Here is a 27,835-nt window from a genome sequence, read left to right as displayed (position 1 = left end):
GTTGTGGTGGGGGAAGGGGTCGTTGAAGTTGATGGAACCGCCATCTTGAAAAGTGCCCGCTGATGGTCTACCTTTTCGCGCCTGTCAGAATCACTTGTAAACATTATTATTTTTTCTTAGGATTTGAATGTTCCTCGCTTTTAATACTTTAGGCTAATGGATCAATAAGCTACATGCCGGGGACTCGCCATATACCGCTGTTTATCGGTACGTACTTGCTAGCTATTCCATGCAGTTCTGAGGAGACACGAACAGCACTGGACCAGCTAACTCGCTAACCGGAGCAACACTAACTTTAGCATTTTCCCGTTAGCTGCCGGTAACGTTGTTACACCGATGTATTTCACTTGTTGTATCTTGTAGTCAATAGTTAAGGTAAGTTAGTGTTGTTATGTGRGACTGAAAGTCAACTGGGGTCGATTGAAATACACAATGTTGTTAGCTAACGTTAGCCGTATTTTAGTGTTCGACACCGTTTGTTTTGGCCTGTGCTCTGGTTAGGGTACTTCCGAAAATGCTAACGTTAGCTAGTTAGTTTGCATGTTATCCAACAGTGTTTATACCTCTTTACAGATGTTCGTATGTTTTAGCTAACTAAAGTAGATACCCTAGTTGGAGCGTCAAGTCTTCCAAAAGAACAACCTTGTTGACACCTAAGTCACCTAGCTAGCTAACCAATATCCGGCTAGGTGGGTAACATTAATGTTTGTTGGCTAGTTAGCGTTTGCTTTTCGGGCAAATATGCTTTGAAGTAGTTAGTGTTAGCTATGTTAGTAGTTTGGAGATACCGGGAAACCACTTTTTGTATTTTGCTAACTTGTTGTTAGTTCTCCAAATCCAGTTAGCCAACTTGGCTAGCTAGCTATCAATTAGCGGTCTATTGATGTTTTGTATGTAGTTAGCTAAGTCGTCTTGGAATTGTTTTAAGATTCTCCAAGTCACGCGAAGTATTGCATTTAGCTAGTTCAGTTTCTGATCCCAATAGTTAACGTTACATAACTAGCTAGCTAGTTCCAGCTTGTCCTGATATATTTCTATATTAGTTAAGTTACCTAGCTTGATAGCAGACTCATAAAAGTAGTGTGCAGTACGAACACTGGGGAAAACAGCAATGTAACGTATATCTAAACCCTTTGCTCTGGGCAATGTATTACACTTGACAAACAAAAGTAAGCCTATAGCAAAACATATTACCTAGGTTAGATGACACGTTTTAGTTTACATGGAACAGTAGCTACAGCTTGTACGCCTGATAATGTGTCCATCATTGGGCGTTATGAACATCTAACCCGTTCATAGCGATAGTTTATTCCTTCTAGATTCTGTGGAGAGAAAAAAAGCAGGTGTTGGAACTGGGAACGAAAGTGGCCTATATTGTTCGGGAACAGAACTGTTATTTTAAAACCATGGGAACACAAACAAATTAAACAAAATGCTTATGCAAAGCACTGTGAATCATTAACTTCTTCCAGTGTCTGGGTGCCAATTGAAAGTCTTTAGCTGTGTTTGCGGCTTGTAGGCTAGCTGCCCCTCCCTCCGAAGCATAGCTGTAGCCTACTGATGTTATTCAGATAATTTTTACATTTACATTTAAGTCATTTAGCAGACGCTCTTATCCAGAGCGACTTACAAATGGGAAGAGATGTTTAATTAGACAATGTATAAACTTTTTGAATGCTAGTTAGGGATACTATAGTTATCACATTTCACATTGGCTTCATTAACAACAAGAAGGTAAGACGTGGTTTTATCTCTGGTGCCGCTCTGCACACAAAAGCTTGTTAGATAGCTAGTTCAAAGACATTCAAAGTTCCTCTATAGAAGCCGTTCCTCCGTAGGTATAATTCTGTTGGCTTTATTCAGATAATGTATGTCATCACAAGATGTCCAGCCTCATCCATCCTCTCACTCTCTCCCCACTTGCAAAATTTCAGTTGAATCTTGCGCCCTACACTTACTTGTCTGTCCATCATCCATGTAAACAACTCACTGAGCTATAGCTTGCCCGCTCCATAGCAAGCTGCTCTATTCGCACTGCATGATTGGTGAAGTAATTTAATCTCAAACCAAATTGTATTTGTCACATGCAACAGGTCTATTATAGTGAAATGCTTACGTACAAGCCCATAACCAACAATGCCGTTTTCAGAAAATATTTATAACATAAACTAGAGTGGGGGGGTGGGGGGAATTACACAATGAGGCTATATTTAGGGGGTACCAARTCTGTGTAGGGGTATAGCTAAATGTAAAAACAATATGATTTCAGAGGGTTTTTTTTAAAAAAAGGAAAAAAAGAACAAACATATAAACCGGCACTTGTTTTTGGTTCGAACCGGTTCAGAACTTTATTTTGCTGGTCGGAACAGTGGAACGATAAAAATTGAAAATGTTTCTGTTCAGAACAAACTATTGGAAATACTTTGCCCCCCCCCCAGGGATAGAACAGAAATTCTTGGATAGGTCATTTTCCACCTGCAAACAGACATTTCAAAGATACTTCCTTAGTTCTCGATTCATTGAAAAAAATTGTATTGCCAAAACAGGTTAGTTGAAAAATCTATGGTGGAGGTTTGTATGGGGCATTCCTGTAACGCCCAGTAATGGACACCAACTATCTTTGGTTATACAACAGTATCTGGTGTACACTCTGTAGCCAATGAAACAATATGTTTCCTTGGGTAACACCTGAGGTTCAGTTTTACTCTTGTCACTGGTATAGGCATACATGGATATTTGACTGAGTATACATTGTTTTGTACGGTTATGATTTATTTGACATATTGCATGTTCTTGTTTTCACCCGCTGGGGATTGGCTATCCTGTATTCTTTGAGTGTCCTGTCTTTTTCAACTGAGACTGGKGTTATGCCTTAAATATGCACCATGCAGAAATCGCTCTGCCATTTCCTGGTTGCTAAAATTCTATTAGTTTGCCTAGTTTAAGTTTGTAGAGAATCATTGTACCATCTAAACCCCTGTGAAATATAGTTTTCATATTCAGCTGTTTGAAGTTGGTGTACAAAACACAAAAGTAAAAGATGCAAAAACGAAACTTCAGCATAGAAATAGTATTTGATACACTGACGATTTTGCAGGTTTTCCTACTTACAAAGCATGTAGAGGTCTGTCATTTTTATCATAGGTACACTTCAACTGTGAGAGACGGAATCTGAAACAAAAATCCAGAAAATCACATTGTATGATTTTTAAGTAATTAATTTGCATTTTATTGCATGACATAAGTATTTGGACACATCAGAAAAGCAGAACTTAATATTTGGTACAGAAACCTTTGTTTGCAATTACAGAGATCATACGTTTCCTGTAGTTCTTGACCAGGTTTTGCACACCACAGCAGCAGGGATTTTGGCCCACTCCTCCATACAGACCTTCTCCAGATCCTTCAGGTTTCGGGGCTGTCGCTGGGCAATACGAACTTTCAGCTCCCTCCAAAGATTTTCTATTGGGTTCAGGTCTGGAGACTGGCTAGGCCACTCCAGGACCTTGAGATGCTTCTTACGGAGCCACTCCTTAGTTGCCCTGGCTGTGTGTTTCGGGTCGTTGTCATGCGGGAGACCCAGCCACGACCCATCTTCAATGCTCTTACTGAGGGAAGGAGGTTGTTGGCCAAGATCTCACTATACATGGCCCCATCCATCCTCCCCTCAATACGTGCAGTCGTCCTGTCCCCTTTGCAGAAAAGCATCTCCCAAAGAATGATGTTTCCACCTCCATGCTTCACGGTTGGGATAGTGTTCTTGTGGTTGTACTCATCCTTCTTCTTCCTCCCAACACGGCGAGTGGAGTTTAGACCAAAAAGCTCTATTTTTGTCTCATCAGACCACATGACCTTCTCCCATCCTCCTCTGGATCATCCAGATGGTCATTGGCAAACTTCAGACGGGCCTGGACATGCGCTGGCTTGAGCAGGGGGACCTTGCGTGCGCTGCAGGATTTTAATCCATGACGGCGTAGTGTGTTACTAATGGTTTTCTTTGAGACTGGTCCCAGCTCTCTTCAGGTCATTGACCATGTCCTGCCGTGTAATTCTGGGCTGATCCCTCACCTTCCTCATGATCATTGATGCCCCACGAGGTGAGATCTTACATGGAGCCCCAGACCGAGGGTGATTGACCGTCATCTTGAACTTCTTCCATTTTCTAATAATTGCGCCAACAGTTGTTGCCTTCTCACCAAGCTGCTTGCCTATTGTCCTGTAGCCCATCCCAGCCTTGTGCAGGTCTACAATTGTATCCCTGATGTCCTTACACATCTCTGGTCTTGGCCATTGTGGAGAGGTTGGGTCTGTTTGATTGAGTGTGTGGACAGGTGTCTTTTATACATTAAACGAGTTCAAACAGGTGCAGTTAATACAGGTAATGAGTGGAGAACAGGAGGACTTCTTAAAGAAAAACTAACAGGTCTGTGAGAGCCGGAATTCTTACTGGTTGGTAGGTGATCAAATACTTATGTCATGCAATAAAATGTTAATTAATTACTTAAAAATCATACAATATAATCTTCTGGATTTTTGTTTCAGATTCCGTCTCTCACAGTTGAAGTGTACCTATGATAAAAATTACAGACCTCTACATGCTTTGTAAGTAGGAAAACCTGCAAAATCGGCAGTGTGTCAAATACTTGTTCTCCCCACTGTATATATCTTTCATTCCCGTTGAAAGCAAGTCTAAGAAGTGGTAGATCTGTTATAATTCACATTTCTATCTGAATATGGTTGGGTCGCCCACAAAGTTACACATTGTAGCTTTAAATTATGGAAATTGGAATTAAGTGCTCTCATAAGCCTTCTCAGTAGCTGCTCTGTTTTCCAAGGAGAGCAAACACTTTTGCCATACCAGAGGTCTACTACAAAGCAGGATCAATAAATGAGCCTGTTAACTTTGATAATAATCTGGTTCATCAATGGTGCTACACACGATTTTTTTGTGGGTTGTAACAATTTATCTGGCGATAATAGTACAATTATAGTGTTTCACAGTATTRCTTACCTGCCAGTGTTGTGATATTCACCTATTGATTTCTCCTGCCGGCGTGGCATCTGTCATAATACTAAAGCTGGTTTGACTAGCTGTTTTATCTAGTGGAAATCRCTGTCATTTCCTGGTTGCTAAAATTCTATGCTGTTTGCTCAATTTCAGTTTGAGAAAAGAAGCACCGACTAGTGTAGGGAATCATTGTACCATCTAAATCGCTGTGAAATATATTTTAATTTACCAAAAATAGCTGGTTTTACAGCTGTTTGAAGCTGGTGGACCAAAACCGAAAGTAAAAGGCTCAAGTGTGAGTTAAGCCTTTTACTTTTGGTCTATCAACCAGATAGTACAATGAATATCACAGCCAACCACAACACTGGCAGGTAAGTAATACTGTGCAACACTATTTTTGTTCAGTATAAGTTGAACTTTAAGGTACTAGACAGGAATTAAAATAAATAAAATGTTTGCATTGTAATTTCAGAAAATGTACAGAATATATATCTGGTGCTAATAGTGGAATGATAAACTCAACATGCAATAATTTTACTGAGTTACAGTTCATATGAGGAAATCAATCAATTTAAATACATTTATTTGGCCCTAAACGATGGTTTTCACAAGATCAGGAATACAGATCTGCATATGTTGGTCACATACCGTAAAAAAAGAAATGGGCATTGGGATCTCGTCACTTTATTGTTGTGTATTGAAATTGCCATCGATAAAATGCAATTGTGTTCGTTGTCTGTAGCTTATGCCTGCCGGTACCGTAACCACACTGCCACCATGGGGCACTTCACTCGCCCACACAACGCCATACATGGGTCTGCGGTTGTAAGGCTGGTTGAATGTAATGCCGAGTTCTCTAAAATGACATTGGAGGAGGCTTATGGTAGAGAAATTTACATTACATTCTCTTGCAACAGTTCCTGCAGTCAGCGTGCCAATTCCACGCTCCCTCAAAACATGAGACATCTGTGGCATTGTGTTGTGACAAAACTGCACATTTTAGTGTCCTTTTATTGTCCCCAGCACAATGTGCACATGCGTAATGATCATGCTGTTTAGTCAGCTTCTTGCTATGCCACACCTGTCAGGTGGATGGATTATCTTGGCAAAGTAGAAATGCTCACTAACAGGGATGTAAACAAATGTAAGTATTTCGTGTGTATGTAAGTTTCTGGAATCTGTTATTTCAGCTCATATCCACATAATTGTCCCTCCTCATGATGCCATCTATTTTGTGAAGTGCACCAGTCCCTCCTGCAGCAAAGAACCCACAAAACATGATGCTGCCACCCCCGTGCTTCACGGTTGGGATGGTGTTCTTTGGCTTGCAAGGCCCCCCCCCCCTTTTCCTCCAAACATAACGATGGTCATTATGGCCAAACAGTTCTATTTTTGTTTCATCAGACCAGAGGACATTTCTCCAAAAAGTACAATCTTTGTCCCCATGTGCAGTTGCAAACTGTAGTCTGGCTTTTTTATGGAGGTTTTGGAGCAGTGGCTTCTTCCTTGCTGAGTGGTATTTCAGGTTATGTCGATATAGTACTCGTTTTACTGTGGATATAGATACTTTTGTACCTGTTTCCGCCATAGTCTTCACAATGTCCTTTGCTGYTGTTCTGGGATTGATTTGTACTTTTCGCACCAAAGTACATTCATCTCTAGGAGACAGAACACGTCTCCTTCCTGAGTGGTATGACGGCTGCGTGGTTCCATGGTGTTTATACTTGCGTATTATCGTTTGTGCAGATGAACGTGGTATGTTCAGGCGTTTGGAAATTGCTCCCAAGGATGAACCAGACTTGTGGAGGTCTACAATTTTTTTCTGAGGTCTTGGCTGATTTCTTTTGATTTCCCCATGATGTCAAGCAAAGAGGCACTGAGTTTGAAGCTAGGCCTTGAAATACATCCACAGGTACACCACCTATTGACACAAATGATGTCAATTAGCCTATCAGAAGCTTCTAAAGCCATGACGTAATTTTCTTGAATTTTCCAAGCTGTTTAACTTCTCTGGGATATGTGGGACGGTAGCGTCCCACCTAACCAACAGCCAGTGAAATTGCAGGGCGCCAAATTCAAAACAACAAATCTTATAATTAAAATTCCTCAAACATACAAGTATTATACACCATTTTTAAAGGTAAACTTCTCGTTAATCCAGCCAAAGTGTCTGATTTCAAAAAGGATTTACGGCGAAAGCACACCTTGCGATTTATGTTAGGTCAGTACATAGCCACAGGAAAACCCAGCCATTTTTTTCAGCCAAAGAGAGGAGTAACAAAAAGCAGAAATAGAGTTAAAATGAATCACTAACCTTTGATGATCTTCATCAGATGACACTCATAGGACTTCATGTTAAACAATACATGTATGTTTTGTTCGGTAAAGTTCATATTTATATCCAAAAATCTGAGTTTAGGCGGGACGCTACTGTCTCACTTGGCCAAAAGCCTGAGAAACTGCAGTGCGCCAAATTCAAATAAAATACTATAAAAATCAAACTTTCATTAAATCACACATGAAAGATACCAAATTAAAGCTACACTGGTTGTGAATCCAGCCAACATGTCAGAATTCAAATAGGCTTTTCGGCGAAAGCAAACGATGCTATTTTCTGAGGATAGCAACATTTTACGTAAATAATCAATCAAATTGAAGATGGGATGATCTGTGTTCAATACAGGATTAAAACAAACTGTAGCATGCTTTCTGGTTACGCGCCTCAAACAAAGTACACTTCACTCGACTCTCGTTCTGAACAGGGCTACTTCTTCATAACACAAAGGAAAAACCCTTAACCAATTTCTCAAGACTGTTGACATCCAGTGGAAGCGGTAGGAACTGCAAGTAGGTCATTTAGAAATCTGTTTTCCCAATGAAAATCCATTGAAAAGAGTGACCTAAAAAAAAAATCTGAATGGTTTGTCCTCGAGGTTTCGCCTGCTAAATAAGTTCTGTTATACTCACAGACATGATTCAAACAGTTTTAGAAACTTCAGAGTGTTTTCTATCCAAATCTACTAATAATATGCATATCTTCTGGGGATGAGCAGCTGGCAGTTGAATTTGGGTATGCTTTTCATCCAAACGTGAAAATGCTGCCCCCTATCCTAGAGAAGTTAACAAGAAATTTGTGGAGTGGTTGAAAACCGAGTTTTAATGACTCCAACCTAAGTGTATGTAAACTTCTGACTTCAACTGTATGTTTTTGGGGAAGAACATTGTTTGCATCTGTGAGCTAGCTAGCTTTTTTTAATGACCAGCACTGTAGGTGCACGAGACAACTTTACCAGCATCATAGTGTACGTATCGATGACATATGAAATACGAGTGATAGTCTAATCAATGTGTATTAACTGCGTACATTTATGAACACGTAAAATTATAATGTGCAGTCATTCAGCTCCTGATTGGTCAACAAGCTTATTTGACATGTCAAATAGTGTTATTTGACATGCAAAGACTCAAACGGCATCCATTAGAAATCCTGGTTCAAAATTAAACGACTGAACAATGAAACAGCACAGCAAGTAAGTGAAAGAAATCGGTTTTGATTGTTTTACTGGTAATGGGGACATACGTAAATGCCAACAAAATGCCAACTTTTTGGTCAATGTGGTGTGTGTGTGTGTGTGTAACCTTTTATTTAACTAGGCAATTGAGCCTAGTTAAATAAGAACAAACTCTTATTTACAATGACGGCAAAACCAGGACGACGCTGAGCCAATTGTGTGCCCCCCTATGGAACTCCCAATCCCGGCCGGATGTGATATAGCCTGGATTCGAACCAGGGGCTGTAGTGACCCCTCTTGCACTAAGATGCAGAGCCTTAGACTGCTGCGTCCCTGTGTGTTAATTATTTAACTGTACTAGAATGCTTAAAAGGCTGCAAAAATGTTAAATATCGGTATCAGTTTTTTTGGCATGGAAAATACTGGTATCGGCCAAAAATGTCATCGTTGCATCACTATTTAGAATAGATGGAAACCAATGGCTGACAGTGCTTATTGCTGTTTGTGGCACAGGACTTTGTTCAGTCTTCAGTTGTGTTCCTGGTTAATCATAAAATCATTGTTTTACTCTCATTATTTGGTTGCCTATGGTAGACAGAATTAATGCCAGACAACCAATGTTATCCATGTCATTCATTTTGACCTCTGTCTACTGGTGTTTTGAAAATCACATTGTTTTGTATTTCATAGAGCAATGATTTGAGTTGCACACTTTCATCAAAGCATGCATGTGCCTGGACAGGGGCCAATGTCAATTTCCCCCCAGCGCCCGCTTAGTCTATTAATAAGCTTTTTCCTCTCAGCCATTGATGAATCTGAGGTGCTGGTTTAGCATAAGCCAAGATGGCTGCTATGTAACCTTCAACCCTATTTCTCACAGGCTTCCCCACAAGAAAATACTTAGGTTTTTTTTGTACTGAGGGCCTGGTGTACACAGCGAAAAATCTGTATCTTTTGAGTCATATGCCTATTGTGTGCATTGAACATATTTCACTGCATGGTTCCTACAGCGAGTTCTTGACACAGTGTTATGTTGCCTCTTAAAGGGGAAATAAGCAGTTGCCATATCAGTTTTTTTTACTTACAAATTAATGTTTTATGTACCTATTGATTCTTGTAGAATGTAACTTAAATGCTTCATGGGATTAATTCAACTGTTGTACCCCATCAGAACCCAACATATATAAGCTTTTTTTTTTACTCCCATGTTTATAAACAAACACCTATATATAGCCTCAAAACATGGTTAAAACTATGATTTTGGTATCATAATGGTCAGTCCATGCATCCAAAGCTCTCTGTGAATTTGACTGGTTACATTTTTCTGGCCCCATCTCTCTGTGTTTTTTACCGAAACAGTGGAGGGGAGTTTGCTTTATTGTTTCCGTTGCTGATTGACACTTTAAAGGAAAAATCCACTCGAACTATCGTTTGGTGTAGTATTCATTAGTCTACTGTTAACAGTCCAAAAGGGTTTTGCATGTCAAGTTAAGATATTGGACTGATGATGCAAAATGATGATGATGATGTGACTCTTTGCTGCTTAAAAATCCTATAATTTAACTGCTGATATTCCCAAAATGTTTTGGATGCGATTATCACCAGTGGACTAATGGGGGGGGAAATACCAATAGGTTGTTTTTGAGTGGTATTTTCCTTTAAAATGTGACAATGTGATTTGACCAAGCCCAGTGTTCTGTGCAAGCAATGACGTTTGCATGAGGAGAGGTTTGCTGAGTAGAGCTTCTCTTAATGCTTTTAAGTTTTAACAAAAAGTGCAGACACCTTCTGTTTTAGGCAAAGTTGTTGGGATGGTGACAAGGAAGTGCAGTCTTTTCCTACGATGATAGAGAAAAACCATGGTTTACCGGCCCAAATACTTACCTTGTTTGTCTTATGACCTAGGCTAAATATTTGTTTTCAGCAGTTTATCATATTACTTATTTTAGAAATGAATGTAAGCCGAAATTAACATAGCTTAAATTGCTACTTGTTTCAGTAGCACTTAATATTTAACATAATAAATCTCACATAGTAAATAACAAAAGTTGTTTCCAGTGCAGGGAGTAATATGCTCTGATGGCTAAATTCTGTTCTTTCTTTCAGGTGTGCGTTGATCTGTTGAGGCCGAGGTGGTCGTTCTGCTGCATGTGTCCTGTGTCCAAAGGTCTCTCGTCACTGCTGTCTGTGAAGCCTGTAATGGGCCAGAACTCCCAAAGAGCACAAGCATTATTTTATTTTTAACCTCTGGACGGACTCTACCCCAGTCAGGTACGTTTGTGAAGCTATCGGTTTGACCACCTACTTTCCATTTGACTACCTCATCTCAACCCGTACCGTGTACTTTTAGTCACTGAGTGTTTTCCCATTTGCCTTATGACCATTTTCCTTCCTTGCAGAAGCATCATGTTTTGGAAGTTTGATCTACACACAACGTCTCACATTGACACCCTCCTGGAGAAGGAGGATGTGACTCTGACTGAGGTGATGGACGAGGAGGATGTCCTGCAGGAGTGCAAGGCCCAGAACCACAAGCTGGTGGACTTCCTGGTGCGGCCTCAGTGCATGGTGGACCTGGTCACCTACATCACACAGGAGCCAAGTGATGATGTAGAGGAGAAGATCAAGTACAAGTGAGTGAGATTCACACACACGGTTTTGAGAATGATTCTGAATGTCTTTCAGCTTCCCTTGCGTTCATGTGTTTACGTCATAAGGGAATACCCTTACAACCCCAAGGGGGCAAGCATGACTTGCTAGGCTGTCAATTATACAGGAACTTTGTGTTTTGTGTGGTTGGCCAGCTGTACTGGGTAAATCACCAAATGTTGTATTTGCGCTATTTGCAGGTACCCCAACATATCGTGTGAACTCCTTACCTCGGACGTTGGACAGATCAATGACAGACTGGGAGAAGATGAAAGTTTGCTGATGAAACTTTATGGATTTTTGCAAAGGGAATCTCCACTCAACCCTTTATTGGCCAGCTTCTTCAGCAAGGTCCTTAGCATCCTCATCGGTAGGAAACCAGAACAGGTGAGATCAGTACAGACCGCTAGTCATAATCAGTGTGATTTTTGAAGAGTTTATGACATGCTGCAGTGTCTTTTTAAAGCTTGAGCCGAAGAGTTTCTTCTAAACAAACTATCTCTTGTAGATTGTGGAGTTTCTGCGGAAGAGGGAAGACTTTGTGGACTTAATGATTAAACACATAGGGACCTCCGCCATCATGGACTTGCTGCTCAGAATGCTGACCTGCATTGAACCACAGCAGCTCAGACAAGATGTCTTAAATGTGAGTGTTGGCGTTTTCTTAGTTTTGAAGTTTCTGTCMATTTTCTTAATGATCAATCATCATCAACCTGTAACTTATTCACCCACAGTGGCTGAATGAGGAGAAGGTGATCCAGAGGCTTGTTGATATGGTCCAACCTTCTCAGGATGAGGATGTAAGTTGCATTTCATTAACCATTTGTTTCGAGTACTGTTTCTTCAGACAGTGTCTTTACAAGTCTCTCTCTCTCCTCACGCAGAGGCACTCCAACGCGTCCCAGTCTCTGTGTGAAATAATCCGCCTCAGCAGAGATCAGATGTTCCAAGTGCAGGGCTGCTCTGAGCCCGACCCCTTACTGGCCACACTGGAAAAGTAAATCAACAACCTCTGCTTGATTCTTTCAGCGAAGAAAACTTGTTGCTATCATGATATCCAATGTATTACTTTATTGTCCTGGCAAAAGCATGATATTTTATCCCCCTCCCCTTTCTCAGACAAGAGACTGTGGAGCAGTTGCTATCCAACATCTTTGACAAAGAGAAAAATGACTCTGCCATAGTCAGTGTAATTCAGATTCTCCTGACACTCTTTGAGACACGAAGACCAGCGTAAGTTCACAATGTCCCGTTTTGGGTTTAATGTTGGTTTGGTTGTGTGGTATAGTGTTTTAAGATACTATTAGTGTTGAGTTGTTAGACTTGTCTGATATGCTGCTCTTTTGTTCAAGTCCTGGTTATATCTGCATGTTCATGAATGTTGCATTTTACCTAATGATACCCATAGCGGGTGGTAACTGTAACAAAAGGCTTGCAAGTTTAAGACATTACATGTTACCCCAGGAAACACATTGCGGGTGATAACTGTAAAGTCTATAATACCCCTGGAGACCCATTTATGGGCAGTTACTATAGAAACAAGGTGGCTTTATTCATGTCGGGAATTTAATGAGAAGTGTCTGCCGGTTTGACCATGCACCTCCTTATTGCATTTCCATTTTTGTGTGTTACACTTGCATTCAGTAGTGTCTATGAATCACATTATTATGAAGGCATAAATGTATGAAATCGTGTATTTTAAATGCACATAGTTCTGTCCTTGTGATGCACTTGTCTATTAATGTGTTTTATGTGGACCCCAGGAAGAGTAGCTGCGGCTTTAGCAGTAGATAATGGGGATCCTAATAAAATACTAAATACTTTTTGTCATGTACAGGTTCGAAGGCCATTTGGAGATCTGTCCCCCTGGTATGAGCCACCCATCCTTCTCAGTCAATCAGAGCATTCTGGAGGCTGTCAGGCCCAGGCTCAAAGACTTCCATCAACTGCTGCTGGAACCCCCACAGGTAATACTTTACATACCTATAGTGTTACACACACAGTAAAAAGTGCACACATTTCTTAGATTAGTAAGCTCGTCAGAGTAGGTTGTCCTTGCTATCCACTTGAGCGAAATATAACTACCACAATATTTTCAATAAACTTATACTACATTTCTGTCTTCGATTTTTTTTTTTGTGTGTGTGATCCTGCTATCTCAAACTCGGTTCAACTTTGAGTCATATTTATCTTCAGTGGGTGGTCCTTTTTCTTGTTTACTCTACAAGTGCACTCCAATGGTGGTTTTATTTGCATTACCAAGTTAAATTAATATAGACTGAACGAGACCCTGATTGTTCCTTTCATCCCCACATTTGCAGAAGAATATCATGAAAACCACATGGGGCATGCTGGACCCCCCAGTGGGCAACACCCGGTTGAGTGTGGTCCGTCTTGTCGCCAGCCTCCTGCAGACCAACACTCATATCATCAACATGGAGCTGATCAACCTCAACACTCTAGGAGTCATACTTGTAAGTTACCTGTCTTTTTGTGTTTTTTACTTGTTTTGGCGTACTAGTTTTTCCTACCAAAACCAGCACCAGGATCTAGACTTAATGCTGTGCACAGGGTTTTCACTTTCTTTTATGACACTGGTTCCCTTACTACCCCCTTCTCATAACCAAGGTCAACAGGAATGATGCGCATTTCAGCAACTGTATTTGGGATGTGTAATTAATGGCAATCTTTCTCTCTCCATTTATTCTCAGGACATGTACTTCAAATATATATGGAATAACTTCCTGCATATACAAGTTGAAATCTGCACTGCGATGATCCTAGCAATGCCCCCAGCCCAAAGTGAAAACYCCGAAATCAACAGAGATCAGGACCAAGAGCCTGTCAGAGAAAGCCACCTCATCAAACACGTGAGGCTTTATCACCCTTTACATCGATGGCATTCATGTCAGACAAGTCAATKAACTGCTTTTTGCTCTGTGTTTTAGCTGTTTCAGAAGTGCCAGTTTATACAGAGAATTCTTGATGCATGGAGCTCCAATGAGAAGGAGCAGTAAGTACTGTTGTCTTTTTCTCATTCCACTATGAATTTAGACCATAATGCTGTTGTTACTAGACCACTGGACTTTGCATATTTTTCTAACTCTTGTGAGCTGTTTGGTTTTTACACTTAATAAGATTCAATGTAGTGTAAGAAATGTCACCATAATGTTCCTATAGGCTTCAATAAGTGTGTTTTTCCTGTTTCAGGGGTGAGGGTGGACGTAGACGGGGCTACATGGGGCACTTGACCAGAATAGCCAACTCAATAGTGCACAACAGCGACAAGGGCCCCAATGGTGCGAAGATACAGCAGCTCATCTCAGGTGAGTGTGCTTTGAGACGTCATCTCCCATCAGAAATTAAGTTGGAGCTCCTAAAAGGAATTACTGTATTGAGGTGGAATAGACTAATCTTGTGTTATTTATATGTGTGACTCATAAAATGGCGCTGGAGAAGAAGGCTGACGTTTTTACGTGCCCCCAACCGATTGTTTTTTTGTTYGTTTATTTGCAACTTATTTTTTTACTTATTTTGTACATAATGTTTCCGCTACCGTCTCTTATGACCGAAATGTCTTCTGGACATCAGGACTGCGATTACTCACCACGGACTGGCAGAATCCTTTTTTTCCTTTAACGAGTCTGACAAGCCCGGCACGAACAATATACTGCTTTCTCGGAAACAGGCCCAGATACCTGTGATTTACATGAAGAGGCGGAGCAACGGCTTCTGAGAATTCGTAGACGATCGAATAAACCCCCACTGTCTTCCGTTCTGCTAGCAAACGTGCAATCTTTGGACAATAAAATAAATTACCTACGCGAAAGATTAATCTACCAACGGGACATTCAAAACTGTAAAATATTATGCTTCACGGAGACGTGGCTGAACGACGACACTATCAACATACAGCTGGCTGGTTATACGCTGCACTGGCAGGATAGAACCGCGGCGTCTGGTAAGACAAGGAGCGGCGGACTATGTATTTTTATAAATAACAGCTGGTGCACGATATCTAAGGAAGTCTCGAGCTATTGCACGCCTGAGGTAGAGTATCTCATGATAAGCTTTAGACCAAACTATCTACCTAGAGTTTTCATCTGTATTTTTCGTAGCTGTTTACATACCACCACAGTCAGAGACTGGCACTAAGACAGCATTGAATGAGCTGTATTCCACCATTAGCAAACAAGAAAACGCTCACCCAGAGGCGGCGCTCCTAGAAGCCGGGGACTTTAATGCAGGGAAACTTAAATCCGTTTGACCTAATTTCTACCAGCATGTTAAATGTGCAACTAGAGGGATAAAATCTCTGGACCACCTTTACTCCACACACAGAGACGCATACGAAGCTCTCCCTCCATTTGGCAAATCTGACCATAATTCTATCCTCCTGATTCCTGCTTACAAGCAAAAATTAAAGCAGGAAGCACCAGTGACTAGATCAATAAAAAAGTGTTCAGATGAAGCGGCTGCTAAGCTACAGGACTGTTTTGCTAGCACAGACTGGAATATGTTCTGGGATTCCTCCGTTGGCATTGAGGAGTACACCACATCAGTCACTGGCTTCATCAATAAGTGCGTCGATGACGCTTTCCCCACATTGTCTGTGCGTACATACCCCAACCAGAAGCCGTGGATTACAGGCAACATCCGCACTGAGCTAAAGGGTAGAGCTGCTGCTTTCAAGGAGCAGGACTCTAACACAGAAGCTTCTAAGAAATCCTGCTATGCCCTCCGATGAACCATCAAACAGGCAAAGCGTCAATACAGGACAAAGATCGAGTTGCACTACACCGGCTCTGACGCTCATCGGATGTGGCAGGTATTGCAAACCGATACAGACTACAAAGGGAAGGACAGCCGAGAGCTGCCCAGTGACACAAGCCTTCCAGACGAGCTAAACTACTTCTATGCTCGCTTCGAGGCAAGTAACACTAAAACATGCATGACAGCACCAGCTGTTCCGGAAGACTGTGATCACGCTCTCCGCAGCCGATGTGATGAAGACCTTTTAAACAGGTCAACATTCACAAGGCCGCAGGGCCAGACGGATTACCAGGACGTAAGTAATACCAACATGTTTTAAGCAGACCACCATAGTGCCTGTGCCAAGAACACTAAGGTAACCTGCCTAAATGACTACTGACCCGTAGCACTCACGTCTGTAGCCATGAAGTGCTTTGAAAGGCTGGTCATGTCTCACGTCAACACCATTATCCCAGAAACAGTAGACCCACTCCAATTTGCATACCGCCCCAACAGATCCACAGATGATGCAGTCGCTATTGCACTCCACACTGCACTTTCACACCTGGACAAAAGGAACACCTATGTGAGAATGCTATTCATTGACAACAGCTCAGCGTTCAACACCATAGTGCCCTCAAAGATCTTCAATAAGCTAAGGACCCTGGGACTAAACGCCTCCCTCTGCAACTAGGTCCTGGGCTTCCTGACGGGCCGCCCCCAGGTGGGTAACACATCCTCAACACGGGCCCCTCGGGTGCGTGCTCAGTCCCCTCCTGTACTCCCCATTCACTCATGACTGCACAACTCCAACACCAAGTTTGCAGATGACACAACAGTGGTAGGCCTGAAAAATGACAAGACAGCCTATAGGGAGGAGGTCCGAGACCTGCCTGTGTGGTGCCAGGACAACAACCTCTCCCTCAACGTGATTAAGATAAAGGACCAAGCACACCCCCATTCTCATCAACTCGGCTGCAGTGGAAGCAGGTTGAGAGCTTCAAGTTCCTTGGTGTCCACGTCACCAACAAACTAACATTGTCCAAGCACACCAAGACAGTCGTGAAGAGGGCATGACAAAACGTTTTCCACCTCAGGAAACTGAAAAGATTTGTCATGGGTCCTCAGATCCTCAAAAGGTTTCACAGCTGCACCATCGAGAGCACCCCCCCTCCCCCTCTTTTACACCGCTGCTACTCTGTTATCATCTATGCATAGTCACTTTAATAACTCTACCTACGTGTACATATTACTTCAACTAACCGGTACCCTCACACATTGACTCTCTACGGGTACCACCCTGTGTGTAGTCTTGCTATTGTTGTTTTACTGCTGCTCTTTAATTACTTGTTACTTTTATTTCTTATGTTGTTTTTTAACTGCATTGTTAGTTAGGGGCTCGTAAGTAAGCATTTCACTGTAAGGTCTACTGTTGTATTCGGCGCCTGTGACTAATAACATTAGTTTTGATTTGTGTTATTTCAGAGCTCACAGAGGATGACAAAGAGAGATGGGAGACCTTCACTTCTGGTCAGCTAGCTGACACAAACAAGAGAAACACTGTAGACCTAGTAAGTCTGATCCAGACACCTGTTACTCGATGCCAAAATATGTTTGCCAAGTACACAGAGTATGTACACTGGAAGTTGAGGTGCCAGTAGTGCCAAAGCTGTTTGAAGGAGGTCTAATGGTTGTCCTCTTAGTAATAAGGTTGTTTGCATTGTGCCCTAGGTGAACACACACCATATTCACTCATCCAGTGATGATGAGGTAGACTTCAAGGACAGCGGATTCCACCAGGATTCCTCTCTACAACAGGTAAGTCTGTAACTGGATGAGACTGTAGACGCACTGCTAAATCTCCATATTTATAGTGTTTGTAATTGTTGATAACATTATTATACTGGACTTATGTCTTGTAGTAGTACTGATATATGATTTAAAAACTAACATTAAACATGTAAGTATGAATGTGCTCTTAATCTTAACTATTAACCAATAGCTACAGTATTAGCCAATTGTTTTGAATTGTAGAACTTGAAGACTTGTAGTGCCAAGACTATATCATTATCGTTGGTCCTGGGTTTGCCAGGCCTTTTCTGATTATCAGATGCAACAAATGACGTCCAATTTTATTGAGCAGTTTGGCTTCAATGACGAAGAGTTTGCCGATCAGGATGATGTCGTGGAGTGAGTACTGATCCTGCATGATGTTTTGTTCATAACCTACTATTACATTGGTTGTGGTTTTTTAATAAGGGTTTGGAGAGACGAGAGCTCTAATATATTATCTGTTTAACGTTAACAAAGGACTGCAAACCAGTTTCTTTCTCTGTACAAGGTTTAGGTTACATGTTTGCAATTTAACATCTACATATGAAAATAATATGCCACTGTTTGGATTGTGATATCTCTAGTGTGGAGAAATAAAGCTGTAGCTAAATTGGATGCCAGTTTGAATTCGGCAACACACGAGTCAAATTTCTTTATGATTACATTTAACTASCTATTATTATACAGGTCTACCATTTAAATTGGATACATGACTGTAAAGTTCAAAATGCTTGTCACTGTCAATAGACTGGTGGTTTGCTTGGACCAGAGTCTAGACAGTAACTTTGTAATTGCAAAATTCGGTTTAGTTTGGAGTAATTAGCACACTTCTGCCCTCCTCTGTGCCACTGCTGTCTCGGTCTTGTTGTTATGTGGGAATCTGCTGGTGTTTGGGTTCCTGTGGAGAGTGGCTGGTGGGGTTTCTGCAAAAGCTGTTTTTATTGTGAGTTAGTGTGCCATCATTGTCCTTCTACCTGTTACTGGGCCTCTGTAGGGAGGAGTCCTGAAGCCATTTTGTGAAGTCATTGTCTCACTAATATAACTAAAATAAACTCTTTTCTTTAACATTTCAGTATTCCCTTTGATAGAATATCAGACATCAATTTTTCCTTGAATACAAATGAAAGTGTAAGTATTTTAATGTAATGTATTATACAATTATATAGAAATGATTGTCCTTTCCAACTGTGCTCTAGGCTAGATGTAKTAAAAATAAAACTGCTACACTAACTCCCAAAACATTGAAGTTCACCATTTTTATAATGCTGTACATAGTATTAGCCAATGCTAATGTCTGAAATTCCGTTACGTATGAATATGAAAAAGGTGCACATACTTATTTTCTTTGTTTTTTCCCCATGTACAGTAAATGAAGTGGAAGCAACACACAATATATTTTTGTGTATCTTGTGCTTTACCCTGGTACTGGTGTTGTCTTCTAGGCAAATATAGCTCTGTTTGAGGCCTGCTGTAAGGAGAAGATCCAGCAGTTTGAAGATGCAGGCTCTGATGAGGAGGACATCTGGGATGAGAAAGATGTCACTTTCGCACCAGAAGCTCAGAGATGTCCTCGGTACGGCAGCGCCTTTTGGCCATATGTAAATTTAAATATCTGAAATGACTAACGTCTTACCTTCTGAGGCCTATTCAAGGCACCTGCTGATTATTTTTAATGACTTCTGTCCATTTTGTGACTTGAACCATTAGGAGCTCTGGCAGTACAGATAGTGAGGAGAGCACAGACTCTGAGGAGGAGGATGTGAAACGTGATCCCTTTGAGCCTAACAACGCCAGCTCTGATGACAGAATGGAGGTGGACACGGGTGAGGGTGAGTGATTGTCCCAGACTGACACACTGGGGTTGGGTTGGTGGTTAGGTAGGTAGGTCTGTCTGGTGTGATCTCAAGAAAATGCTGCATGATTTGTCTTGGCTGGCTTTTTTGTGACGGCTGCCCTGTCGTTTCAGGGCCTGTGTGGACAGCTAACTTTGACGACATACCCATGGACACTGGGAGTTCTACGTCGATCGGAGCACCTGCCACCACCACTGCCACAGCCTCCCCTGCGGTCCTACCAGAATCTGCTGGCTGGAGCTCCCCCAATGCTTCCCCTGACACAGCCACGGGCTGGGCAGACTTCTCTAGCAACTTCTCACCAGTCAGGTAAGGGTTCATTCCACCAGCCTCAGTCCCAAGACCTTATGTGGCACGATTGCCACACACATTTCCATATTGTTATCCTCCCATGTACATGCTATATACAAATATGTGGACACCCCTTCAAATTAGTGGATTTGGCTATTTCAGCCACACCCGTTGCTGACAGGTGTAGAAAACCGAGCACACAGTCATGCAATCTCCATATACAAACATTGGCAGTAGAATGGCCTTACTGACGAGCTCAGTGACTTTCAACATGGCACCGTCATAGGATGCCACCTTTTCAATGAGTCAGTTTATYAAATGTCTGCCTTGCTAAAGCTACCCCGGTCCACTGTAAATGCTGTTATTGTGAAGTGGAAACGTCTAGGAGCAACAAATGCTCAGCCGCGAAGTAGTAGGCCACACAAGCTCACAGAACGAGACCACTGAGTGCTGAAGCACTTAAAAATAGTCTGTCCCCGGGTGCAACACTACCTAACGAGTTCCAATCTTAACGCTACAGCATACAATTCTGTGCTTCCAACTTTGTGGCAACAGTTTGGGGAAGGCCGTTTCCTGTTCCAGCATGACAATGCCCCGGTGCACAAAGCGAGGTCCATACAGAAATGGTTTGTCGAGATCAGTGTGGAAGAACCTCCTCATGCCTTTTGCACACATTGTATATAGATTCTCTTTTTTTCTACCATGTTATTGACTTGTTTATTGTTTACTCCATGTGTAACTCTGTGTTGTTGTCTGTTCACGCTGCTATGCTTTATCTTGGCCAGGTCGCAGTTGCAAATGAGAACTTGTTCTCAACTAGCCTACCTGGTTAAATAAAGGTGGGGGGGGGGGAGAATTTGACTGGCCAGGCCCATCAACCCTATGAATTGGAACGCCGACTGCGAGCCAGGCCTAATGGCACGAAATCAGTGCACGGCCTTGCTAATGCTCTTGTGGTTGAATGGAAGCAAGTCCCTGCAACAATGTTCCAACATCTAGTGGAAAGCCTTCCAGAAGAGTGGAGTCTGTTATAGCAGCAAAGGGGGGACCAACTCCATATTAATGCCCATCATTTTTGGAAAGAGATGTTCGACGAGTGTCCACATACTTTTGGTTGTGTAGTTTAAATACGGATGGTGGTGACTGGTGTTCAGTTTAGTCCCTTGCCTTTCCATGCATCTTATATTTGAATTTGGCTATTTTAAGAGGACAAATTAAATAACTTTTTTTTTTACTTTTGATCTTCCAGCCCCAAAGATCCTTTGAGGAACAATTCCCCAGTAGCGATGGAGACCTGCATAGGGACAGGGGACCCATTGGGTGTCAACGCACCAATGCAGCCTGAAGGTGAGCTTTGCCACAGTGCCATACAGGAATAAGCATTTTACTTCTTACTCATTGATCACTGTGTAATGATGCTATCCCTGTGTGATGTCCCAGTTTCTGACGAGTGGCCAGGGGACGAGGCAGCCCAGCCAGCCAGCTCCCCTGGAAGGAAAGCCGGAGGCTCGGACGCGGAGGAGACTGTCACCACTGAGACAGTCACCAATGGATCCATGAAGGAGACAGTTAGCCTTACTGTAGATGCCAAAACTGAAACTGCTGTTTTCAAGAGGTAAGGCTTCTGATAACACACCATACCCCTTTCCCCCTGTCACCAATCCTTCCCTTAAAACACAGCCATTCACCTCACAGTGCATGTGGAATTGACCTCTGTGCCTTGCTAAGTTTTCTCCATACACTGGGTGATTTCCAGCCAGGCAAGGCAGGGACACTCCAGTTGACTTGAATAAATATCTATGTACCATTTACGTATCACCAAATCTTCCCAACCTACATTGCTGTCCTTTTGTTGTTTGAGAAACTGTCCTTCACTTTAACTGCAACACTTACAACATGAGCTTCCTCTTTTTCTCTGGTGTGCGTGTGGCTTCAGAGTGTTGAAATCTTATCGGTATGTACAGCCAATCGGGGGGCAGATGTCTGCTGTGTCTTGTTTTCATGTCAGCCACTGAGTTTTTTTTAGTTTTAAATGATTAATTATTTTGCCATCTCCATTTGCATGTCTATCTCCGATGTAATGATTTGGTCGTCGCTCGTCGTCAATGATGTCATGAAATGGCCGTCGGCCCTCAGGATTAGCCACTCCCAGGCTTTCTGAATTGGCCATTTTCTCTGTGTTGTGGGTGTGGATTGACGAAAGCGGTCTTCATTATGTATCCACCCCTCCCTGTGCTGGTATCTCATTGGCTTCAGTTCACAGCACATGGCGTTGAGGTGGCTGGAATAAACTGGAGAGATGAGTCCTAGACTAGCAGTAGGCCTGTTATCATGCAAAACTCAGCTCTACTTGAAATGAGCTTCATTTTTAAAATTGCATGTAAAAATCAAAGACCTTCAAAAATGCCATCTAGGTAGTTGTTTTTAGTGAATACACTTAACTTTGCCAGGTCATTGTGAATTTGTTCTAAATTGACTTGCCTGGTTAAATTAAATAGCCTACCTTACATAACTGCCTCGTCAATGATTATATAACATTGGCTGTAGGACCCAAATACATAATGTCCTGGTGCGTGTTAGTTTTGCATAGTAATCGCGGTGGTTTAATGACAAAAAGCAAGACTGATGGCTGACATGAGTTTGATCCATTCAGTGAGTTTCTAAAACAGTCATAATCACCCCATGCTCTGCTCCTCAAAGCAAGCTCACTCTTAAAGAGGTAAACTCCTGTAAGTGGATTGTCAGAGTTTGCTGCTGCTTTCCATTTAGTGTACATTATGATCCTTGCATCCATTTTTAACTGCCAACCACATTTCAACACATTTGTTTACCCCATCGCTTTGTGGTCTTTCTGTCCCATTCTGCATGCGTCAGTTTTTTCTGGCCATTGTCTTAACGGGGGGGGTCTGTATATTTAGAAATGGCAAGAGCTCTGTAAATGTGTTCCTTTCCTCTGCAGTGAGGATGAGAAGTCTACCTCAGAGGACACATCTGCGAAGTACACTGTGGGGGAGAGTAGAACACCAGAGAAGGGTGTGTCTGCATCAGTCCAGCTTGCCAGCAACTGTCTGAAACCAAGGTCTGGCTCCATGATCATGCTGTGAACTCATACCTTCACTGGAACGGTCTAGCACTAGTGAGCTGTTTTCAGACATGCTGTTGTACCTGTTCTAATTGTCCACCAGCAGCTCATGAGTTCCTCTAATTTCCTCCCTTTCAGCAGTGCAAAACATTCAGATACAGAAAAATCTAAAATCTCCAGTGATGCTGTTAATGGTCCTCTAGAAGAAGGAACAGCAATGGACAAAGCCAAGTAAGTGGCAGCTAGAATCAAAGGTTGTGCTGCGGATTTCCACAGTCTGGCATGTCTTATAACTAGTGTAGTCATCCAGTATGTTATATTGTAGCCTCTCTTTCTGCACCCCTACAGAACACAGCAGAGTGTGACCTCACCAGAGGCAGCTGTGAACGGCCCGGTGTGATATGTGGTTCCTGCCAGCCTGTTCCTGCAACTCACAGCTCTCTGCCTGGATCACCAGTAGAGGGCAGTGCAATCCCAGTCAGAGCTGCTGCTGCACTAACTTCACCAGATCAGGACCAGCAATATTCATAATAGGCTATTACAGACAGTTGTACAGAAAGTTGGAACTGAATGAAGAGCGAAATGTAATGGATACAGATTTTTTTTTTTTTTTTTTTGCATTCGTTTATATACTATTGTTCTTATGAGGTTCTTATGAGGTTCTGTCTATCTTGCCACTCAAAGTTAAATAGTAATGTTGATATAGTTAAAATGATTGTATGAATAAAATATTTTATAAAAAAAATGTATACATTAACAGAAGATTAATAACTGAAATATACCAATTGGAACACTTAGTGTGACCAAAAGCTGTTTTTGATAGGGTTTCCTCCTGCACAAAATCAAAAAATTAAATTTCCAACTAAATACAATAGCTGCCATGAAATGTTAATTGGAAAGCAATGTTGGTCTATTTGTCAGTACTCTTGTTAGTAGGGATTCAGAATGATTTTAAATATTCAAAGTTTTTTGCCACAGGTATTATTTTGTAAATGTTTCTTGTATCCTTTCAACATGAGCAAGATTTGAAAACCTTTGATATAGTTTTTAACTTAATTTATTATTAAGGTAGATGATACTAAGAGCCATACACATGGGGTGTATGCATTCCGCAGATTCTGTTGCAAGAAAAAAATTTTTTTAATTAATTAAGCATTTCTTAACGGAACGGGAGGGACCTACCTGAATTTGTCCAATATAAACTCATTTTAATCTGTTTTGGTTCTTAAGTAAACAGATTGCGTAATGAATACACCCATGTTCTCTCCACCTTGACAACATTAAACTGTACAAACCCCAAGATGAATAACTGTAGAAGATGGTTTCCAGTTGCATGTAGCTAGTGAGTGTTAACACTGTCTGAAGGCTCGTGGTAAATGGGTCCCATTTAAAAAAAAATCCCGTATCACTCAAGTCAACCTTTCTACCTGCAAAATGATGGGGATGTAATGCATATTCTTGGTATTGCTTCAATCATGCATCAACCATTGATTCTTTTTTTTAATAAAAAGGTATGTGCCAGCAATGGGAAAGGGATAAACTATTTATATAAGCACTTTTCTACCCTATTTTCCCAGATATTACATTTCACCTTGTATTGTGTTAATCTCAAGATAATTACTCCTAACATGACATTGACTCAGGGGACTGTTTGATTTATCTCCTGTCAGGAGACTCCTGATGTCTTACTGTAATTACTACTTGTGACTTGTCTCAACTTGCTTCCAAGGTTATTCAATGGCAAATTCTCCAAGAGTATTGCTCAACTTCTACATCCTCTCACGCCTCCTTGTGAAATAGGTCAGAGTTGAATGAATGTTAATATAAGATTTAGTTCATTACATTTACTTAAACTGTTCTCAGCAGCCCTGATCTATCACGCAGCAGGTAGCCTAGTGGTTCAAGCATTGGGCCAGTTACCAAAAAGTTGCTGGTTCAAATACCCGAGCCGACAAGGTGGAAAAATGTCTGTGCACTTAACCCCAATTCGCTTCAGGAGCATACTACTACTATGGCTGACCCTGTAAAACACATTTCACTACATTTATCCGCTGTATGTGACTAAACAAACATGTCTAAATGCTGCAAGGAATGGAGAGTCTGTCAGTTAACTTACAATATGTGTAAAGCTAGTTGTTAGTCTGTGTACTTAAAACATATCAATTATATAAAGCCCACTTGAAACACTACTCAAGGGCTAGGTCAGAATGTGTGAAATTCTAGGTTCAGAAGAAAGCAGGGGCACCACATAATCAACCTAGGGATCTTTTTTTTTTTTTTTACACCCACCACTCCTCTGAGCTGCACGTCTCAGATTGGGAGCACTGTCCAATCCCAGAAGTTCTGAGACGATCAACTTCACCTTAAAGGCACAATTAAGAGTGGTTGTTTGCTGTACCCAGTACCTATACCAAATTGAGTAAAAATGTATTGTTTACACTTAATCTGACTGAATGAAGAGGTAAAAACAATAGAAAGACCTATACATAACAATTATCAATTGAGTTCTATTGCAACTTTTCTGAGGATGTTGACCATTTAGTTGTCATGCGATTATGTTGCACTGACAAAGTTTTCAGCAGGTGGCACTATTTCCCAGTGACAGGGCCTGGTTTTCCAAAAGCATCTTAAGGTTAAGTTCATCGTTAACACCTTCGTTGGAGCATCATTAAAAGCCATCGCTACTAAAGTTGCACTTGAAAACAGACGTTATTTACCTACTGCCTCAGACCACTCACAGAACAGTGAAGTGCGTTGTTAGATGCGTTTTTTCCCCCTAAACTGCCAATTTAGACCGCCGATAACGTCACAACAAAGTTGACTACGAATACAAAGTTGCCAGTGTCTGAAATTGTTATAAACGTGAAGGATAAAAAATAAGCTTCAAATGAAAACCAAGATGACTGTACCAGGGGCTTAGGCATCAGATTGAGCAACAACAAAAAGTATACATTGTCTTGTTTTGCACGCTTTGTACAAAATAATAAAATGCAGTACTACAGGATATTTCTTAACGTAGCTCTTTATTAGCTAGCTATAACTGGCATGTTCACGTATCGCCAACCAGGATCAAAACTGACCATCACCTAACCATTTGGGTGGTCTTAAAACTTCTTCCTAATAGGGGGCGCCATTTCCACTTTGGGAAAAAATAGTGCCCAAATTAAACGGCCTCGTACTCTGTTCTAGATCATATGATATGCATATTATTATTACTATTGGATAGAAAACACTCAGAAGTTTCTAAAACTGTTTGAATTATATCTGTGAGTAAAACAGAACTCATTTGGCAGGCAAAGTTCCAAACAGGAAGTGAAAATTCTGAAATGGGTCTCTGTGACAGAGAGATCCTATTCATTTGCCTTGTATTTATGGATATGTATGCACTTCATACGCCTTCCACTAGATGTCAACAGGCAGTAGAATGTTGAAAGGTGTCTGGCCTGATGTGGGACCGAATGAGAGCTTTTGGAGTGACAGGTCAGCCATATTGGCAGTATTTTGCTGCGCAGCTGGGAGCACCATATCATTTTCTGCAATGCGTTAGGTAGACACGAAGAAATGCTCCGTCTGGGACATTATTGGATACATATGAGAAAAACATCATAAAGATGGATTTTCAACTGAGTTTGACCAGTTTATTCTACTTTTATTATGACTTTTGGAATTTTTCGTTCCATGCGCCAAACGTTCATGGACATGTGCGCTCCACTATGCTAGCCAAAGTTGCTAATTCGACAGAAGAAATGGACATTCTAAAACAAAACGATTTATTGTGGAACTAGGACTCCTGGCACTGCATTCTGATGAAAGTTCATCAAAGGTAAGAGAATATTTATGATGTTATTTTGTATTTTTGTTGAATATGTGGCGGGGAACAACATGGCGGGGAATGGCTGAGCGCTGTCTCAGATTATTGTATGCTGTGCTTTTTACTAAAGTTATTTTTTTTAATCTAACACAGCGGTTGCATTAAGAACCAGTGTATCTTTAATTATTTGTCCAACATGTATTTTTCAGCAAAGTTTATGATGAGTTTTTCTGTTAGATTACGTGACTCTCCAAAGTAGAGGTTTTAACCAATCATAGGACAGTATGATATGGCGGTAAAATGCATCCAATTACAATTCAGTATGTTTACTGTTAAGGCTGCGAAGGTTCAACTGAGATAGGAACAATATCACACCTGAACTTGGTTAAAATAATAGTTTAATTCAAAAGTTAAGACATATGGCGCATTTACCAACAATGTCCTCTATTTGTTTGCACATTCCGGGCCAAACAAAATGTCTCGTGCCCTCTGTTTGCACTTTTCCATGCCCATGTGTCCAGCATGGATCTTTGTCAAAATCTCTTCTCTGAGACTGGTAGGAATAATGATTTTATCTCCTTTGAAAATTATTCCGTTGATCTGTGATAGTTCATCACGATGGTTCCAGATTTCTGAGACGCTCTGAGGGCATTTTCTCCTCTCCTCAGGCCATCCATCCTGTATGACTTTCCCCAGCTGTGCGAGTTGCGAGTCCTTTTCTGTTTCTGCTTGGATCGCCTTCAGTTTTGTGTCACTAACTGGTAAGTTGCTGTACACAGTGTGCACTTGCATGTCCATGCCTTCACTGAGGCTGCTGTCCTTATAGGTAAGGCCTGGACGGTGAGTGATTGTGAAGTCGTATTTTTGTAGTTGAAGGATCATTCTCTGTAGCCTTGGCGGGGCTGCGGCTAGTGGTTTCCTCATAATTGACTCAAGGGGCTTGTGGTCGGATTCCACAATGACTTGTCGTCCATATATGTACTGATGGAAACGTTTACATCCGAACAGAATGGCGTAGAGCTCCTTTTCAATTTGAGCGTAGTT

General features: G+C 41.4%; 1 protein-coding gene across 5 annotated transcripts; it reads left to right on the top strand.

Moving 5' to 3' along the window:
* The first annotated feature begins 26 nt into the window (after nt 1-26).
* On the top strand, nt 27-23,742 carry LOC111952404 (serine/threonine-protein phosphatase 6 regulatory subunit 3). 5 transcript variants are annotated; one of them, XM_023971028.2, is made up of 26 exons: nt 27-207; nt 10,627-10,791; nt 10,920-11,153; nt 11,370-11,556; nt 11,678-11,815; nt 11,904-11,969; nt 12,054-12,166; nt 12,289-12,402; nt 13,007-13,136; nt 13,491-13,643; nt 13,881-14,039; nt 14,118-14,182; nt 14,380-14,495; nt 17,407-17,492; nt 17,653-17,739; nt 18,065-18,111; nt 18,828-18,882; nt 19,197-19,327; nt 19,462-19,583; nt 19,721-19,916; nt 21,148-21,245; nt 21,339-21,513; nt 21,835-21,852; nt 22,858-22,977; nt 23,119-23,211; nt 23,329-23,742. In XM_023971028.2, exons 3-26 carry the CDS (start codon nt 10,927-10,929, stop codon nt 23,378-23,380), a joined length of 2,748 nt encoding a protein of 915 aa, XP_023826796.1. In that variant the 5' UTR covers nt 27-207; nt 10,627-10,791; nt 10,920-10,926; the 3' UTR covers nt 23,381-23,742. The 5 variants fall into 5 exon arrangements, with proteins under 5 accessions (XP_023826796.1, XP_023826795.1, XP_023826793.1 ...); XM_023971027.2 differs by having other exon boundaries at nt 18,032-18,111; XM_023971025.2 differs by having other exon boundaries at nt 18,014-18,111.
* Nucleotides 23,743-27,835: the final 4,093 nt, after the last annotated feature.

Source organism: Salvelinus sp. IW2-2015, linkage group LG26 (assembly GCF_002910315.2).
Source record: "Salvelinus sp. IW2-2015 linkage group LG26, ASM291031v2, whole genome shotgun sequence".
NCBI lineage: Eukaryota > Metazoa > Chordata > Actinopteri > Salmoniformes > Salmonidae > Salvelinus > Salvelinus sp. IW2-2015.
The sequence above is the reverse complement of the archived record's forward strand: the minus strand, read 5'-3'. Positions and strand labels throughout refer to the sequence as shown.